This window comes from Hippoglossus hippoglossus, chromosome 3 (assembly GCF_009819705.1).
Source record: "Hippoglossus hippoglossus isolate fHipHip1 chromosome 3, fHipHip1.pri, whole genome shotgun sequence".
In the NCBI taxonomy this organism is placed as follows: domain Eukaryota; kingdom Metazoa; phylum Chordata; class Actinopteri; order Pleuronectiformes; family Pleuronectidae; genus Hippoglossus; species Hippoglossus hippoglossus.
In genome coordinates this window covers 10,233,331-10,251,633 of record NC_047153.1, presented here as the reverse complement: position 1 = coordinate 10,251,633, position 18,303 = coordinate 10,233,331, and the positions used below count along the sequence as shown (strand labels likewise).

Below are 18,303 nucleotides of genomic sequence, written 5' to 3'. Positions count from 1 at the left end.
CATTAGTGGCCTCTTGTTATATGTTTATTTTGAAGAAAGAAAACGTTTTTTACAGAAAGCCACCTCACCCTCCCCTTCCAAACATGAAAGAGAACCTGTGGTAGCCTTCAGATGTTTAGTTTGTCCAGTTTGGACTACTGTAAAAAAACATGGCGGCCTCCGCAGAGAGGACCCGCTCCCGATGTAACTATAAAGCATTTTAATATAAAAGGCCCATTCTAGGGTAAAGAAATCCACAATTTCTACAATTTAGTTGAAACACACTAGGGTTATTTTATATTCAATTTCTGCCAGTAGATCCCTTTCACCTAAATCTTACACACTGGACCTTTAATCCCCAAAACAAAAAAATTGCCTCATCCAGCTTGTGTCCCGTTGGGAGAGTGGGCGGGACTCTTGTCTACAGTTCGCATTCCTCAATGACACCACTTTCTCCCTGGTTGTGCGCCGCTGATCACCCTCCATACAACGTGTGGGCGGTGTTGTGTGGAGCCCCCCCCCCCCCGCTGCCTCTGCTGCCGCTGCACAGACGCCGAGGTCCCGCTTGTACTCACCCAGCCAGCAGCGGCGGAGGTCGGGCCGGAGTGCGATCGCTGTCCGGAGCGCATAGATGTGCAGAACCCCTGGAATAACCGAGCGCTGGAGAGGCCGGAACCGAGCACCGTGGAGCACCGCGTTCGTATAGCCGCCGAAAGGGAGCGAGCCACGGCCACAGCATGGCGGTGGAAGAGGAAGGTCTCCGGGTTTTCCAGAGCGTTAAAATAAAAATAGGTAAGAGGAAAGAAAAAAAAATCCCTGCCCCCCCCAGTGTTAGAGGCTGAATGGATGGCTCCATATTAACGGGCCCAGGCAGCGAGGGGACTCAGATGTGTTGTTGTAATTCAAATCACACGCTCGCCTCCTGTAAAACTGGAAATGTGAGGGAGGGAGGTTTTACAGTCCTGTGGGAAACACTGGGGATCTGGCAGCTGGCTCTTGGATCCACATCATGCGCGCTAGACGGGTTTACATATGGAGACTGGGGCAGACTGGCTGATCTCTAACATAAAGGGCTCCACAGCTGCAAATATCCAGATGCGATGTTTTCCTCTAATCTGCAGATCACACAGGGCTTCACTCCGCCTCAGCTGCAGACACCCATTCATGCTATTGCACCCTCTCCTCTCTCTCAACCCCCCCACCCCCCCCCCCCCCTAACTGCTTCATGCTCGACTGTCTTGCTATTGATTGTTAGCCTAGATTTCTATATTTAGATGTGTAGCTGGTCTCCAGTGGGTACCCCTGGTTTGTAGCAGGCATGTGCTGCATGCATATCTTGTGAATGGAGCCATGAGTATGTTGGCTCAAGGGGAGAGGTGTCTTTTTCAGAAACCACAAGAAATCAAGCTCCCTGATGTAAAAGCCTAGTGGAAACGGCACATTAATACTAATACTAACATCATCACATGTATCCCACACATTGTTATAGATATTTCTAATCCTAAAATAATATAAGACAGGATAAGACTTTATTAATCTTTCTTTGATTCCTTCTTGTGCCAGCTTGCCCCAAGATTATCGTGTCGCAATATATAATAAAATACAGTGAATAAAACAGTATTAAGTGTAAAGTCTGGAAAGTATGATATAAATTAAATAAAAATATGAAGTATTTAAAGAGTAATGAAGAACCAATAACAATAGAGAATAAAATAAGTGAGTTACATGAGACAGTAAAACTGTGGCTATGGACTATTGCACATGATAATTCAATTATTTGATGAAAAAATGGTTATATTACATGTTTCACATTAATAGTAATATTGCACATGAGTGGTTATATTGCACATGAAAAAAATAGAATAATATTGCAGTTGTATTGTATATAGTGTTGGTATTATTTCTATGTTACTGAATATCTGTTCCTCCCTGCAGAAGGGGTAATGATAATAATCATATAACATGACATAAAAAGGTCACTGTAAGCTCAGTCTTCGGTTACATAGACATAGCATGTACAGTATTAAAGTTATGGTTACAGCTAATGACTATTGTCATTAATATGTGGATTATGGGATTATACTATTCTGTTCGAGGAATAATTTTGAGATGCGATCTGACCTGACTTTTAGAATTTTTTTTAGAATCTATCTGAATATTCAAAGCAAACTGTCACTTCCTCTGTGTGGGTTGTAATTGTTATCTCGGGTCACTGTGGGACGTTTGTGACTCTTTCTCTGACATCTGGCACCCATTTCATCCTGGCTGTGCTTTCTGGTTTGCTTTGACTCCAAACATGCGACAGAAGGGATGAGCCGAGGGAAAAAAAATGACAACAAACAGACGTACAACAAACAGACACACAAGCTGTGGGACTGTGTGGTGATGCCAGCCAGCATCAGAAAGAAATACCCTGGTGGCCAGTTTTTTTTTCTCTACTGAGCTGATATAACAAAGTTAGGCCGTATTCTTAAGCTCCTTACCTGCTGTTAAATTCGGCTGCGCACTCCCTGGCAAACAGCTGTAAGAAAGAACCAGCCTGAGTGGAATTAATCAGATAGTCCGGCCCCATTGAGATAATATGCTCAGACATGTAACTCCAGGGAAAGTTGTAATAGTCAGATCACAAAGGCCTCATTAGTTTGCTGCACTTTGTGAATGGATGTTCAGTCATTCAGCGCCATTGAGTTCCTGAAACTAGAAACTGAATGACTGGAAGACCTTGTCCTTTCTCCCACTTATTTCCTAATAAACAAACCGCTTACAAAACAGTGGTAGAGGAAGTAATCAGATTCTTTTATGAAGTCAAAGTACAATACCTGATTAGAAGTCATCCAGAAGTGTCATGATCAAAATGGTCAGTAGTCCAAACATTCCATTCTGAAACATGGACCCTGAATTACCCCTATATTTATGATTTAGTTCTAATGTATTCATCTATATGTAGCATTTTAATGTTGTAGTTTGTGAATCAGTGAGTGGATTGCCTAAAGAACTATTTTCATAATTGAATAATTGCTCAAATGTACTATATGTAAGAATGTGAAGGAATTTACATGCTTTAATAGCAGTTTGTTCCTATTGTGAACATATTTTATTGTAACTTGGAAAAAAGTGACTTTCTTGGTTGCCTATAACAAACAGTGTAATAGACGGTTTGCCTCACTGCTAAATATTCTATTATACTGAAACATTAGTATATCAATTCAGCAGAATGAGACATCTGATGGAAACTATATCATGTCAATAATTAAATTTAGGATTGCTAGCATTACTGAGCTTCAGTGAAAGCTATAGGCAAACGACTGGCGACGAGCTAACGCTGAGGCATCATATACAATTAAATGTATCAAGCAATATGAATTGATTAGTTCATTCATGTAAACTTATATTTTAAGATATAGTAATATTATGCTTTATAAAACCAATTCTAAATTGTGTTCCAAAGCACAGTTCATTCGATGCCCACGAGGTTTGTTCATAACAAGGGTTTTCTATATGTTACTCATAGCTTCAAGTTTTTTCTCAAGCAGAAATGCCAACAAATCATCTGTTACTGAATTATAGTTTTTAGGTTTCGTGGTTGGTAGTAAAGGGTCTGAGGGTGTAGATGTTGCAGGGTGATCAGTTGTTGCCTGGTGGCTACTGTTCGCTGTGTCCAAACAAACTGTGATTTGTGAATGGGCTGAATCAATAAGACTGATTGATTGGCTTTGTTTTATATTAATGTGAATGAATATATTTGAGTTTGGACATTATGACACTCGATGCCGTGACCGTGGACTTAACCACAAAACATCATGAATTAATTGAGGTAAAAGTCAAACAGATAAATTCATAAAGTAACTGTTATTCAGCCGTCATAGCTAATTTACAGCTGTTAAATAAGCATAGTGGAACCTCTGAAAAGTAGTCAGGTAAAAGTACTAATCAAGTAAATCACAAGTACCTGAAATTTCTACGTTAGTACAATGCATGAGTAAATGTACTTAGCTGCATTCCTCCACTGGCGAAATGACTTCATATTACCAAGGAAAATAGTTTAAACACTCCCAGTATGTTATTATTATCTGTTATTTACAGTTGACTGACGTTGATTAAAAACATTCATGCTGTTGTCACTTCCAAGTCCAGACTCAGTCCTGGCTCCTCTGTACTGTCACAGGGTGACGACAGTCTGGTTCACACTGTGTGGTTACCTAGCAGCAGTCGTACTTGCTGTCAGTCTGATTCCCATGGCGCTCTGCTCCCAGTAATGTCTCTGTAACCCTTGCATCACATTGTTTTCATCAGAGCCTTGTCCTTTGGCATGAGGCTGCGGTTGGCTGATGACTCAGAGCTGAAAATCTGCCACATATTTGTAGCAGAGAGAGACAGCGAGAGAGAGGGGGGGTGGAGGTTATTATTGTTATGCTTCGCCAGGTGATGACTCCTCTCAGTTTCCTGGAGGAACACGAGATTTTGGAAACCGACCTGTCTGGGGGAACACAGGAAACAGGAAACTACCCCCAATTCACTTCCTGATTGGCTGGAATAGGCTACAAAAGAATTGTGTTTTTTCCTGCATGGCAACACGCTAATACAAAGCAGATGTAGTGAGACTCAGAGCGGGGGGCAGAGGTGGTGTCTCTCACACGGGAGCAGGCTGCGCTTCGTCTGTCAGCGCTCTGAGAGACGGTGGCACAGCTGGAGTCGGGACCTTGCCCTAATTAACAACAACATATGTGCACCGGACGTCTCTGTCACTGCGAGAGACACGGTTTGATCCTCACTCCTTCGAAGAGATGCATACAAATAAATGACTTAAATATCTTATATTCCACTGTCAGTATATCAGTGTTCACGAGGTCATTCAGTGCAGTTCAAACTTGAAGCTACTCTGCAGAGTTCTTCACCACCAGCAGCACTGTGGAGCAATGTTTTTACTAGTGGGCCATTGTTTTGTTAACATCTCACACATATATGACGACACACATGTACGTGCATATACAATTGTCACATTAGTTTGTATTTCACACTATTCTGCTGATCTAGTGCCCTGACTATAGAAAAATGCTCCATTAAAGGCGATGAAAAAGAAAATCTCACGGGGATATTTCAACACATGCAATTTAAGATGAGAAATGAAATACATTCGAGATGCCTGTTACACCTGGGAGCTACACAAGAAAATGCCACAGGGCACATTTAATTACAAATTTTAATCGAGAACCTAGTTTTTCCAAATATACCTGATGGGTAAATGTGTATCTTCCCTGGAAATAGCTGCTGTGATGCTAATTAGAGCGGTTTGCATGAACCAAAACAGTGAAGCTGTGGGCCAAAACAGAAACAGAAACAAAAACAGTTTAGCTTAAAGCTTCTTAGAGATGAGAGGGAGCTGCGGAGCTTGGTGGTAATTACAGTATTCTTGAGTTTGTCATATTAACCTGTTCCACATTACACATATTCATTTTTACTCTTTGTTAATATAGAAATATCATATTACAGCAGCTTTAAAGATACTTATGGAAACATAGGAAACTTTCAGGGGTTAATGGTGAAGTGTATTTTATAATCTATATGACATAATATGTGTCTGTGGAACAATGAAATAAAAAAAATCTCTTATTGTTGGTTTATTAGCTATAGCAGCCTGGTCTCTGTGTAATTGGCTGTTTCCGGGTGAATAGTTGAGAACCTTCCAGAGTTCAGTCGGTGCCTCTCACCAGATGATTTGTCCCAGGATAAGTTATTGGATTGGCCTGAGAGAATATCTCCACTACACATGGCACCGTCTGGCCTCACTTCTCCTCCTAAGCTACTTGATCCTCTCCGCTGATGCCTGTGTTGGCGTGACACCACGCCATAGCTGCAACAAAAGAAAAAGTGTAATTTTTGGACGTAGTGGGAATAGCGTTCAATGGCTGAGTGGTCCACAGGGAAAGAAACATTAGATTGCATATCGTGTGGAGGAGGTGAAGAGCTGGGGGTCCAGGAAACGGGAGTGGGCGGCTGAATTCAGGCAGCTCCGGCTGGATGACTCAGGCCACGGCGAGTAGCCTGGGAGGGAAAAGTCAGTTTGTAGTGACAGCGCCCTCCGCCCCCCCCTCCTTCCCTTGACAGCTGGCCAACAGAGGTTCCCAAACTTCCTCCTGTCCAGACTGAATAGGAGACATGGCGTGACGAGGAGAGGGGGGGTGGGGTGCTGAACGCTTCATCTGTGTGTGTGTGGAGGTCTCCCGCTCTTATTTAGGCTTCAGATTGCATTTAGTCGAGAGTAATAACAAGCTGCATATGAGGCTGTAATATAATGATTACGTTATGTTGGTAATTAGTTGTCTGTGGGGGAAGTATTGTGTATATTCTCCATTTTGTCCTCGAAGGCCGGCTCTCTGGGAAGCAGTTTGCTGTAAACATGTGTGTTGACGCAGAGCGCGTTTCGCTTCATGCAGATTTAGGCCGGTGGAATAATCCGGGTTGCGTTCAGCAGCTCTTCCTGCACTCAGCACTGTGGGAGAGAACACAGTACCAGGAAACATGGGGAGGTATCACCACAGGCCCAGCATGCAGGGTCAGCAGTGGTAAATAAAGGGCTGCGGAGTGCCGCTCCTTCAGGATGTCCTTCAGGTGCCCCGTGGGAGACGCCGACTCGATCCCTTGCCGGAACGACCTCTACCTGCTGGCAATGACACAAGAGTGAAAACATACACCTGGCTGCGCAGTGGAGAGAGGAATTCAAGTGTCAAGAAGCATGAGAAGCAGTTAAAAAAGGGGAATTAACTGCAACAGAAAGTCGTTCAGAACTTCATTTCTGTGGGAAATGGCTCCACTCATACTGATTTAAATCAGGTTTTGCAAGCGTGTTACTCACCTCTGGCTACATGAGCAATGTCAGCTTGCCACATTACACGGACTCGGCTTGCGCTTTCTTTCCTGTGATTGCAAAAGATATCATATCGTGTCACCATTGTGTGTGCCAGGCCTGTTTGTGAGTGAGGCTGTACAGAGCAGAGAATAAGGGGAGAGTTGACCTTACTCTACATCTTTAAGCGCTTATGTCTGGAAGTCAAAAAGGAAAACAGAATGTTTTGAGAATTACGTAAAAGAATGGGGGGGGTTGTTGAGGTTAAACCGTGTCCTGATCAGGACGTTCAGACCTGAGGAAGCAACCTCGTCTGCTCAGCCTCTCCTTGTACTTCTAACTTCCCTCATCTTTGAGTGAACATACCAGGTTTCAGATCACAAAGCTGATTGTGTCCGTGCAGTGTAACTTCACTGCGTGTTCCCCGTTTGCCTGTTTGTGTATTTTACTTTTACTCAAGTTTTCCATTGAGACTAACGAATCTGTGTGAACATTAGCTCCGGACTTCACCGGGCAGAGAGGGAGTTTGATCAGTAACCGAACACCAGTTTATCGCCTTCAGCTTTTAACTCTCATGCTGCTCCAGCAACTGTTGTGGTCGTGTGGAAACCTCAGCAGCTCAGCTGGTTTCAGGGTTGGTTTATTACTCCTCCTTGGTACAGCCAGCAGGGTATACATGCTGACTGTGACCAACTAATAAATCAAATCAGCTGCTAAACCAGACAAATCACAAGTATTGACACTGACGCCGACAGGAAATGTGCGGATTATTAATTCCTGATGTGTTTCGTTTCATCTGTTTTCTGTTTGACGCATAGTATTCTCCAACTTTTTAAGTAGTGCTGAGAACATTATTAGAAAATTGTCGGCAAGATCCCAAAGGTTAAATACGTCAGGCTTGATTCAAATTCAGAGACATGTTTCTTAATGATGCTGTTATGTCGTAGCTATAAAATTGTTTCGTGCTCTTGAATGTCTCACATAAATGAAACTTTAGTGAACCAGGAAACAAACAGATTCAGTGATTTTTGTAAATGTTTATGTCACATCAAACAGAGCTTCCTTGAATAAAGCTAAAATATACCGGATAAGAACGCTGCCATCTTGCGATCAGCGAATGGAGCCATGGTAACGATGGTAATGAGTCAGTCTCAGCTGTCAATCATTCATTAAACAATTAAAACCAAAGTCACAGGAACAATGAGCACTTGAATAAGTGTGAAAACAACAACCTAAAATGACAGAAACCATCTTCACTTTTTAGTCCTTTCTATGTCCCATCAACTAACATGGAGGACACAGGGTTTATGACCTATACCGCAGCCAGCCAACAGGTGGCAATCAATACGCTTTGGCTTCATTTTTAGGGAGAAGTTATGTTATCAAGTTTGGTTTTAATTAGTTATTTGAAGCCATAAAAACAGAAACGATGATTGACAGCAAATACTGACTCATGATTGGTCGAGCACATGTATTGTCGGGACCTTGATTCCAGGGCTCCATTCCCCCGATCACTACTGGGCAGAATCTGGCTCGATTGTAGGAGGAAGTGGGGGACGCATCGTCCATCTTTATTAACAGTCTATGATGACAATGAAAAGTTGCTCATTGGGCGCACAAGCAGAAAAAAATCGCCAGGCGGCCAATGTGAGCATTAACAGAGATTCTCTGCATTTAACAGCAGTGTAGTTAGTTAGTGTGGACATGTAGAATCCAGAAAGTCCCATTTGAAAAAGAGATGAATGCGTCAGATGCCATAACACTGAGAAACAGACTGGATTTACATCTCTGGAAAGTTAGGAAAGAGGCATGCGGCGACCCTGGGGGTCAAAACACAACAGCGATTCGGAAAACACAACTGTGAACAGCCACAGAGTAGATGTGTGTGTGTGTGTGTGTGCGTGTGCGTGCGTGCGCGTGTGTAATGTTATTATGTTTCGTGATTTTCAGAGAAGCAGTTCTTGTTTTGACTCTGTAGATGAGAATTAACAGTGGGATTATATTGTACAAATTTCACTCCTTTTCCTTTCTCACAGTGTCTCTCTCTGCATTACAAGCACACACACACACACACACACACACACACACACACACACACACACACACACACACATACACACACACACACACACACACACACACACACACACACACACACACAACACACTGACACACATTGTCAGGGGTAACTGGGTTGTTCGCTGCTTTTAAGCTACATCTTGGATCCAGTCGAAATTCCATTCTCCTCATCTCATTTCCTGTTGTACTTTCTCCAAAGCTAACCGCTCTCCAGTTTTCTATCTGGCTGACGTCTCTCTCTCTCTCTCTCTCTCTCTCTCTCTCTCTCTCTCTCTCTCCTCTCTCTCTCTCTCTCTCTCTCTCTCTCTCTCTCTCTCTCCCCCTCCCTCTCTCTCTCTCTCTCTCTCTCTCTCTCTCTCTCTCTCTCTCTCTCTTTCACGCCGCATCTCCTCAAATGTGTTCATGTCAGGGACGATTACGAGTCGAGCAGAGCCGGAGCTGAGTAACGGAGGAGGAGGAGGGGGAGGAGGAACAAAGCTCCACGTTCACCGTGTCCATAACAGTGTTTTCAAACACTTGTGCTTCCTCATTTCTCGCCTCCCTTTCTCAACTCACGATCAGGATTGAGACGAGGAGTCAAGTTTTTTAACGTGTTGATCTGTTATTTTTCACTCTCTGCCTCTCTGGGGTGATCCTCCTGTCATCATCAGTGCTCACAGCTTTCTCATGCACACTACACAGCGCTCACACACGTGCCCACAGTGTCTTTGCACTGTGTTGTTTTGCTCAGATACTAGGGCAAGATATTCTCCAAGGGCAGCTGCAGTGATGCTTGATGAAAAGAGAAAACTGCTGTCGTTGCTGTTGTTGTTGTTGTTGTTGTTGTTGTTGTTTTTTATTTTCTGCTTGTTTTGAATCTTGAAGGAGGGGAAAACACACCCCTCTGGAGAAAGTAAAAGAGGGAAAGATGAAAGAAGGGAAGCAACCAGAAATAGAGTGAAGGGAAATTTAGGTTAAAGCTAATTTTGAAAAAAAAAGTAAAAAAGGACGGTGACTTTGCAAGATGAGCTTCAGACAGAGAGCAAAAGAGAAAAGAGCAGCTCATGGAACAGGATGAAAAGAAAGTACCAGAGAAGGATAAGCAGGAGACAGAGAATAAAGTGTTCAATGGCAGGTTACTGGAAACTCACGTCTCCATCAGACAATACACAAAAACAAAAGCTTCTATACAAAAAAAACCCCACTATTGTCATACTTCCCTTAAACTGACAAACTCTCCAGTCCCTGCTTCTTATCAACTCGTCCAGAAATATAAGACGACTCTCTAGCACTTCCTTCTCCCCTAAACAGGAAGCTGCGAGATGTCACCCCTCTGTGTAGTGACTGGGCTGATGCTCCTTGAGTCCCTGGTTGTTTTTTCTATCTTTTGGCCGGATAATGTACAGATGACATATTTTCTATAAATTACCAATGACTATTTTCAAACCGTTATCAAGCATTTTAGACTGATACAATGCTTGATGCTGTTGGGACAGATGCGGTTTCTTACAGACGACAACCTGATGAGTGCAGTTTACTGACGGGATTTCATCTGTATCAAATTATAGTTTTTTTATTAGGTTCACGAATGAGCACATTTGTTGTTTTTCTTTGTCATGTTATTGTAAACAGAATATCTTCGGTTTTTCTTTGCTGACTCGCACCAGTTACAGGAGTCACCTGGTTTTATTTAAAGTTTATGAACACGTGGAGAACTGTGTATGCGTAGTCAAGTTTCTGCTGGATTCCTCCAAACTGTACAACTGGCGACTTGTTAACTTCAGTGTGTTGTTTTCTGTTGCGTCATGTTTTTAACACAGAAGACGACAACTTTGGCAGACGTGTGCTGAGTAACAGAAGATGATGTAAACTTCTCACACTTTCGTGTAGATCTTGCACAGAGAACCCAACACCGTGATTAACAGTAAAGAAAATAGATACGATAACTTAAAAAGAAGAAAACATAGTTAAAACACTTGGTATTTAAATGGTTATAATAATAATAATAATCGCTTTATTTGTATAGCACTTATCTAAAGAAGGTAACAAAGTGCCTAACAAAATCCATGGCATAAATTAATTTATATTACATTACAAGTTGAGTCATTTACCACACACACACACACACACACACTAATCCCATGATATTTTGGTTACCTGGATGATGGTGCGTTCCAGTCACCACACACCACACATGTAATGAATAAGAGTTTGGAGGGAATTCAGGAGTGTGTGAGGTGAACGAGGAGGATTACAGGAGATAAAATAAATGTTGGGGAGTATACGAGAGAGAAAAGAGGAAACAGGACGAAGATCAAGTAACAGAGTGAAGTGAAGGGATAAAGACGTAGATAAGACTTACATCATTGCTCTGCTCTCACACGTAAACACAGAGTGTGTAAAAACAAATCAAAGTAATAGTGTGTGCACCATGTTTTCCAACTCTTTTGCGAGGGAATGTTGTGTTGTGAATTTTTCTAAGTAAGTTTGTAAGTATCCACAATGTGTGTGGATCAGCCTCCAGAGAAGCAGTCACAGTGTCGTCCCTTAATGTAAAACAATTCATATGTCTAATGCATTATGGCTACTAGAGAGCACCTCTTTCATGGCTTGAAGTAATGTATTTTACATTTTCAATAAAATACAGTGTTTCCTAGCAACATAATCATATTATGTAAATCATATTAAGCCTTTACAATCTTGTGTTCCAAATTAAATATAAGGAGTTATAAATTTTTTTAAAGTTTTTTAATGATGTTCTTTTTTTTATCAGACCCTTACTCATTTTCATGACCCACCAGACACTTAACCTCCTCCTGAAAATCATTAAACTGAAACAATGCAAGAAGGATTCGAAAAAAGTAGAATATTAATTTCAATTTCCTGAGCTTGAAACCAAAAATGTGGGGGAAGGCCACAGAAAGTTTCTTTTGGCAAGTAGCAGCACCCACCCACTGTCTCATGCTTTCATTGTGAAGAAGTTACTCATTAAAAGCCAAAAATAACAGTACAAGATTTACCACAGCTCAGCTTGTTGTCTGAATGGCAGCATCCGATTCCTGTGCAGATAATGGAGTGTTATTGGAACAAAAAAGTGACACAATATTGGGTTAACACACGTGTAACTATAGACCACAAAGTCCTGAGGGTCCCCAGGGTGAGGAGAAACACAGTCAGGGACATGGCAATGACTAACATGGCTCCACGGCTTCATAATGGAGAATATATTGCTCCTGTGGGATTGGAGCACCGCCTGTGTGGTGTCATGTGCATGTGTGTGTGTGTTTGTGTGTGACCTGGTGTGTTTGTGTGTCTCGGTGGGTGGTTGGACCACATTCTTGTGAAAGGGAGTGCTATCTGTCACACACATGTGATGAACAGATTGAGCTTCAGCAGGATTCAGGAAATGTCCCACGCAGATTCTTTCATTCACAGATCTGACAACGCACACACAGACACACACACATATACACACACTTGTTATGTTGTTATTCATGTGTGTTTCCGAGAGCATGAGTGGATATTTGTGTGTCCAGTGAAAAAAGTACCCGGATACACCCAAAGCTAAAACAGGTGTAAACTTGCATAACCTTTTTTTTCCTTTTTGAATCTGCCTACTTTCAGTGTTCTTAAATAATTCATCATTTATAGCAGCGTGCATGAATAAACATTGTTATTGCTTACAACAGCGTCCCTAAATAATATCTGCTCTCTCTCTCTCCTTCCTGCTCCCTCTCCTCCTGTTTCTTTTTGTAGGAGAAGCAAAAAACCTCCCTCCTTACCCGGGGCCCAACAGGATGAGGGACTGCTACTGCACCGTCAACCTGGACCAAGAGGAGGTCTTCAGGACCAAGATTGTGGAGAAGTCACTCTGGTATGCTGGGGGCCCCTCCACCCATTTGCTTTCTTCCTCATCCTTTCACTGGGTAGATACAGACATGGGCAATAGTGAAAGTCAAATCAAGACTCAGGGCTGATATGGCGCAAAAATCTAAATATAAAAGAAGTAAACATTCAAATTATATTTCCCTGAGAGGCTCAGAGAGGCTTTTCTGTGATAAACTAAATAGATAAGTAAAGACACAACTGAGCAGCTACAGAATCGTAGACTGCATACACTCGCTCGGCCAAACACGAGTCAGCCTCAGCTGTCAATCACGAGGTCTCGCCACGATTTGATGGCGTCAAATAACTGATTAGAACCAAACTTACTGAAAAAATAAACACTTGATACATCAACCACTTAAAATGACGGAAACCATTTTTGTGAAAAAATTAATTGTACTTTCATTTTGGGTTTGGTCCATGTGACATCTATCAACATGGAGGAGGCAGGGTTTCTGACCTATACTGAAGCTGACCACCAGGGGACATCAAGATGATTTGGTGTCACTTTTGGGGGCTGTCATTATCGTACATTTTTATAGTTTGCATTTACTTACTTGTCTAGAAGACAACTGCCAAGTTTCATTCCTCTACTCGTCGAGAGCTGATTCACTCATTCAACTCAGTTACCTCTTGTTTCTATTAATTATTTTATTCTACTGAAGTTAGCAATCAGCTAGCCTCAGTCCATAGACTGTATATAAAGATGGAGGACACGTCTCCACTTCCTGCCACTATTCAGAAATGAAGTCAGGATACGCAGATCCAGTATTTTTTCGCTGCATTACTTGTAGATCGTGTTCGTCTGAACAGATTGTGACTCTCTTCCAGCCTCGAGCTTTCAATTTTTCGTCCGGGTTAATGAAGAGCTCATTACAGCACAAAACTGAATTAGATTGATTTCAAAGCGCCCTGTATTTGTGGTATTGTTTACGAATGCAGTCGGGGCTCTGTCTGTCTTCATGTCCACTGAGTAACTGAAGAAGTCAGTAATTGCTGGCGGCGGCCCCGAGGCCTCGGCTCACGAGATTCTCATTGCTGTGATTTCTATGGTCGTCGTTTAGGTAGCGCTGCATGGACGGACCTTCCAGCCACTGGACACAAACAGGCTTATTGTTGTAGCAGAGTCCACATGACTCATGGCAAGATGGGGACACATGTGGTCTCTATTTTAGGTTCTGTCCAAGTGGAAGGTTTCTGCCTGTGATGTTTGCGTGACGGTGAAATTAAACCTGAATGTTTCAATAACCAGGACAAACAGCACTGACAAATGTTCCAGTGGCAGAAACAGTTTACAGATTAACCAAACAAACAGTGAGAGACGAGCACAGGAACAAGAGGGCAATCACACAACTGATTATTATTCACATGTAATCATCACACTGTGTACTGCTCCACACAACTGTGTTGATAGACCGGCTTTTTTAATAACAGGTCACATCTAATTACTTGTTGAGCAAAAACACAGCATTAATTAAAGCATTAAAATATGTTTCAATCATTAAATGATGTCACATCCCTTTGCTCATTAAGAATCGTAAGGGATGCGGAACAACCTCAATCTAAAACTGTGTTTCACAAAAGACTGTTAAGGTCCAACAACACTGTAATTATTAAAGAAATAAGTAATTAAGATTACTGGAACACTGTAATTTTTAGAGAAAAAAATAACCACGTTATTTTTTCGGATTTGAAAATGAGTTATAATAGTTTTTTTCGCTGTTATGAAAACTTCAAATGTAATTATGAGGTAGTAAATCTTAATATTCAGATACTGAATTCAAAATTATGTGATATGGTCTCTTTTTTTAAAAAGTGGAATGTGCTTCCATACATTTGTGATTCGGGTTTGTGTAAATAACATTGGCCGGACTTTTCCGATCTGCATGCTGCTGCGATCAAAACATATTACACACATGTGACTTGAGAGGATGTTGTTTTTATTTGAGACATCCGTCTTTTCATATAATTAGCAGCTTAATTTCTATTGGGGATTTTTGTCCCTCCCACATTTCTTTCTTCGCTTCAAGATGCTACTTGACTTCTTTCAGCTACTAAATATGTGGCACTTCATTAAAAAGCCTTTGAGTGTGACATGCAAAAGTAGGCGGAGCAGACACAACCAAACAAGATGAAGAGGAAACACCTGCAAGCTGCCTACAGTTTCTTGATGAAGCACGTTTAATACAACATTTTGGTCAAAGACCTGTTTTCAAGAGTAACCTCAAGAAAGGCCTTTGAATAAGCATGTGGGGGTGTTTCCTTTTCTTCTTTTAGTTGTAAAACTGAATTTGTGGTAAAAACATGTTCTATCAGACGACAGATCAAATCTAATCTCAGTTGACTTGTGTCTCCTCTTCCCCTTCAGTCCGTTCTACGGGGAGGATTTCTACTGTGAGATCCCACGAAGCTTCAGACACCTCTCCTTCTACATCTTCGACAGGGACGTGTTCAGGAGGGACTCCAGCATCGGTGAGTAAACAGCTGCTCCGTCTGTTGTTTTTCACACCGAGGCTCTAACGCAGCTTGGAAGATAAAATTAGATTAGCTTTATTCATGTTGAGTGTTTGGAAAGAGGAAAAAAAGCCTCAACACGCTTCACCATGATTCCACAGCAACTAAACCACATTGGGTGGCTTTTTACAATTTTTTGATAAACAGCAGTAGTCTTGCAATTGTGTTATAAAACAGCAGCGTTCTTGTTTGTGTGTATAAATTCTGTAACGTGTAACATGTAGGTGAACCTCAGACTGTTTTAATTCAACCAAACTATAGAAAATCAAGGTTAAAGCAACATGTAACAAACACTAAAATGTCTGATTTAAAATTTCAGCTTCAACATATCATTTCAATTAATAAAATCTTAATACTAAGCTGCTCTGCTGGCTGCTGTAGCTTTGTATTAAACAGGTGACAAGAAAACCAATCACCATATTTCACAAAGTGGAAATAAGTTATGTGTCTGTTTGAGTGTGGACGGATGTTTTTGTTGGTATTACAGGGTGTGGTAGTTTCATATGGTGTGTGTGTGTGTGTGTGCGTTTGTTGATCTGATTAGTGACCACAAACTGCAAAAATCTTTCTTGGGTGTGATTTGTATCTTCAACACAATCGCCGGTCCTGTGTGTGTGTGCGTGGGTGTAACTCAGTTTCAGAGTAGACATGACAGGGTCGTTTCCAGTTCACTGACAGTGACTTTGGGAGTGTTTCTGCACCAGGTGCAAACATGCAAGCGAGCGGAATATGGATTAACAGTAAGTGAGCAGGCATGTGAGCGTGTGTGGGTGTTTGTTGTTGCTGGCGTTTGAACCTTTCTGGCTTTTTTAACGTAAAAGCACGTCTGTGTCTTCATCTCATTTATCTCTGTCCTGTGCATAGGCAAGGTTGCAGTGAAGAAAGAGGACCTGCAGAAATATCACGGCAAAGACACCTGGTTCCAGCTACAACCTGTCAGCGCTGACTCAGAGGTGCAGGTCAGTACAGAGAGAACGTGCACACGCACACACACACACGCACAATTACGCGCACAACGCATTCTCTCGTGATCTGAAAAATAAAAGGCTGTTTTAAGTATTGGAAATCAAATTCAGGTATTGTAAATTGACTGGTATCAGAATATTTTGAACGACGCCCAGATGTTCACACTTCCCCTGCATGCAGTATATGCACAAATGTATATGTGTGATAGTGTGTCTGCAGGTTAATGTTTGCAGTGGTGCAGACCCCTAACAAACAAAGCATGTGTGCACCTAAAACACCTGAGCTGCAGGGTCAAAGTCACCTGGCTGCTTCTGGGTATACGGTAAAAAAAACAACGTCACCCCCATCACAGCTCAGTTTGTCACCAGCCGATCAAAGAGTGAGCTCACAATTTCATAAAGATCACTATAGTTTCTACATTCGCACTTGTCATTAATTAATGACAGTTGCTTGTGATAGAAGGTGAAGTCTGTGTTTGAGTCGAAGGTTGTGCTTTTAATTTACTGTGGAAAGTAACGATAACAGGGAGTGTTACAGAAATATGTTCATGGAGGTAAACACAGACTAAAGCAAATTGTACCTTATTCTCCTGCTGGGAGACAGTCCTGACTGAAATGTTAGATCAGATGTCAGATGTAGATTGTTCAGTTCAGTTTCAGGTTCCGATCTTACACATGACGTGACCGGGCGTCTTTTCCAGTTTCACATTGACGCAGGTGTTGTCTTCCTGTTGATTTTCTAGCGTGCAACTATTTTATATTGTACAAACTCTTGCTCTAGCTCTAGCCAAAAGTATGTAGACACAGCTTTGCATGTACTCGTGGTCTTGGACTATATTGTTTACGGTTTGGACTTAGCCACTTAGGGCCCTGTCTAGTATCTTTGTTAGTTTTGGATGCAGTTGTCATTTTCCTGCACTTGTGCAGCATTTGAGCTCACATGGGCATGCTGATCCTGATATAATGGATGGATTGACCAATAAAAACCTGGTCTGAGGTCAGTGGCACTGATGGTCTTCCTCTGCATCTGGGCAGGTTTGTTTCCTCTGCAGAGAAGCCATCTCTCCACCGAGGTGTAAGAGCACCTGGCTTTTAAAGGGGACCGGAGATGGCACTGTGATTGGTTTATTGCACATTCCATTATTAATTATGAGTCAAAGTGCAGATACTTTTTTTTCACTTTTAAATTAGTAAAAGTGGCCTTGAACACATCCTTGCACTGTGCATCTTCATGGTTAAAATAGAGTGCGCACCATTTGCACTTCAACTTTCGTGTGACTGTTTTCCTTGGCTGCACACACCTGTGGTCAGAGCTGCAAACCTGTCACACTGTTAACTGAGACCTCTCAAATGCTGGGAAGTTCATTTCCTTGTCCAGCGTGTACGTGTGTTCATCGCTCAGCAAAATGGTCAAGTTCTCTGTCATCTGCTGTTTGTGACGGTGCAAGAAGTGACTGTCTCTGCCGTGCATGTAGCGCCTTCCATCGGGTTTGCTCAGCCCTCGAATAAACTAAGTGAATATAGCAGTCCATTCTTATTAACATTTGACCCAAGTTATATAAAATACCCTAAAGACAATCTGAGTAATCTAAATCTGTATTCTTAGCTACAGGCAGAACTGTATTAATGTTGACATTATTGATCTCAGTGATTCATTTATAATATTTTTTTGAAATATTCCAGTAATCAGCTATGGAGCGCTGTTCTGTCCTACATGCTTATTCAATACATAAAATATTTTACACTATTCACTATTCAGCGGTCTCACTCACCCACACACATGCACACACGGAGAGGAACGCACACACCCAGCAAATGGTGCCCCACACACACACACACACACACACACACACACACACACACACACACACACACACACACACACACACACACACACACAGAGTGAGCGACACAGTAAACAGTGAACAGTAACATCTGCAGACAGATGGGTGTGTGTAGCCCTGGAGCAGGGATCTGAAACAGAGACACATTCATCCGAGGAGCTGGGGAGAGGAAGGATGTGTGAGACAGTGACAGAGAAGAGAGAAAAGCGAGGGA

At 42.0% G+C, this 18,303-nt stretch overlaps 1 protein-coding gene across 1 annotated transcript in view; it reads left to right on the top strand.

Annotated features, from left to right (window-relative positions):
* Nucleotides 1-491: 491 nt before the first annotated feature.
* Nucleotides 492-18,303, top strand: part of rasa3 (RAS p21 protein activator 3) — a 38,630-nt gene continuing 20,818 nt past the window's right edge. Inside the window, exons 1-4 of the mRNA XM_034570529.1 lie at nucleotides 492-771; nucleotides 12,638-12,755; nucleotides 15,135-15,238; nucleotides 16,145-16,239. Of these exons, the coding sequence (XP_034426420.1) occupies nucleotides 717-771; nucleotides 12,638-12,755; nucleotides 15,135-15,238; nucleotides 16,145-16,239 (372 nt within the window). The 5' untranslated portion in view covers nucleotides 492-716. The remainder of the gene's footprint in view (nucleotides 772-12,637; nucleotides 12,756-15,134; nucleotides 15,239-16,144; nucleotides 16,240-18,303) is intronic.